The sequence below is a fragment of the Nicotiana tabacum genome, chromosome 11 (assembly GCF_000715075.1).
Source record: "Nicotiana tabacum cultivar K326 chromosome 11, ASM71507v2, whole genome shotgun sequence".
Lineage (NCBI taxonomy): Eukaryota > Viridiplantae > Streptophyta > Magnoliopsida > Solanales > Solanaceae > Nicotiana > Nicotiana tabacum.
Genome location: NC_134090.1, coordinates 66,695,322 through 66,696,339, shown reverse-complemented (window position 1 = coordinate 66,696,339; position 1,018 = coordinate 66,695,322). Strand labels below are relative to the sequence as shown.

Genomic DNA, 1,018 nt, shown 5'->3' with positions numbered 1-1,018 from the left:
ACTTCTAGCAAATTCGATGCCCAAGAAAAATCTAAGCTCACCTAAGTCTATGATCCTGAAACTGTTTTGTCCGATAAGTTTGGTAGCTTGATTCAACTGAGAGTCATCACCTATAATGAGGATGTCATCAACATACACCAGTACCATAACTATCTTGGCAGCAACTTTCTTAGTGAACAATGAATAATCCAAATGGCTTTGAGTAAAACCAGAACCAATGAGGGCAGAAGTTAACTTGAGGTTCCACTGTCGTGAGGCTTGCTGAAGTCCATAGAGTGATTTATGTAGCCTACAGACTAATGATTTGTCACCAGAACTGCCGAAGCCTTGTGGTATCTGCATATAGACTTCCTCAGTCAAATCCTGTTATAAAAAGGCATTGTAATCCATTGCCTAGAAGCTGCAAGGGCAACTACACTTCTGACAGTAACCATTTTAACCACATGAGAGAATGTCTCTTGATAATCTAGACCTTCTCTCTGATTAAATTCTTTAGCCACAAGTCTTTCTTTGTATCTCTCAGCTTGTGTTGATGCCTTGTAATTAATTTTGTACACCCACTTGCAACCTATTGATTTCTTCCCCTTGGGTAATGGAACAATCTCCCAGGTCTTATTATCCTCTAATGCTTTTATTTCAGCAATCATGGTACCTACCCACTTGGTGTCCTTAGCTGTTGCAGAATAGCTAGCATGCTCTTCCTCCATAGAGATCTTGGACAGATAAGTTTGGTACTTGGGTGACCGGATATCTTAGACTATAACAGCAAAAATGGGATACATGCAGCAATTAACACCTATATTCTTTCCTAGATAATGGAATCTTGAAGCCAAAAAGGAGGTTTGGAAACTCTAGTTGACTTCCTGACATCAGTTGCATGGGAGTCTATATTGACTGTTGCATGATCCTCTGAGGAAGACTCTCTATGAATATCTACATTCTCTTCTAATGCAGAGTCATGTGTGGTAGCATGGAGTAGGATCATCAGGTGCCACATTGGTTTAAGGAAAAGATCTTT

General features: G+C 39.9%; 1 protein-coding gene across 1 annotated transcript; it reads right to left on the bottom strand.

Annotated features, from left to right (window-relative positions):
• Positions 1-356: 356 nt before the first annotated feature.
• On the bottom strand, positions 357-707 carry LOC142165878 (putative mitochondrial protein AtMg00820). Its single transcript, XM_075224263.1, has one exon. The coding sequence runs from the start codon at positions 705-707 to the stop codon at positions 357-359; it is 351 nt and encodes a 116-aa protein (XP_075080364.1).
• Between the last annotated feature and the right edge of the window lie 311 nt (positions 708-1,018).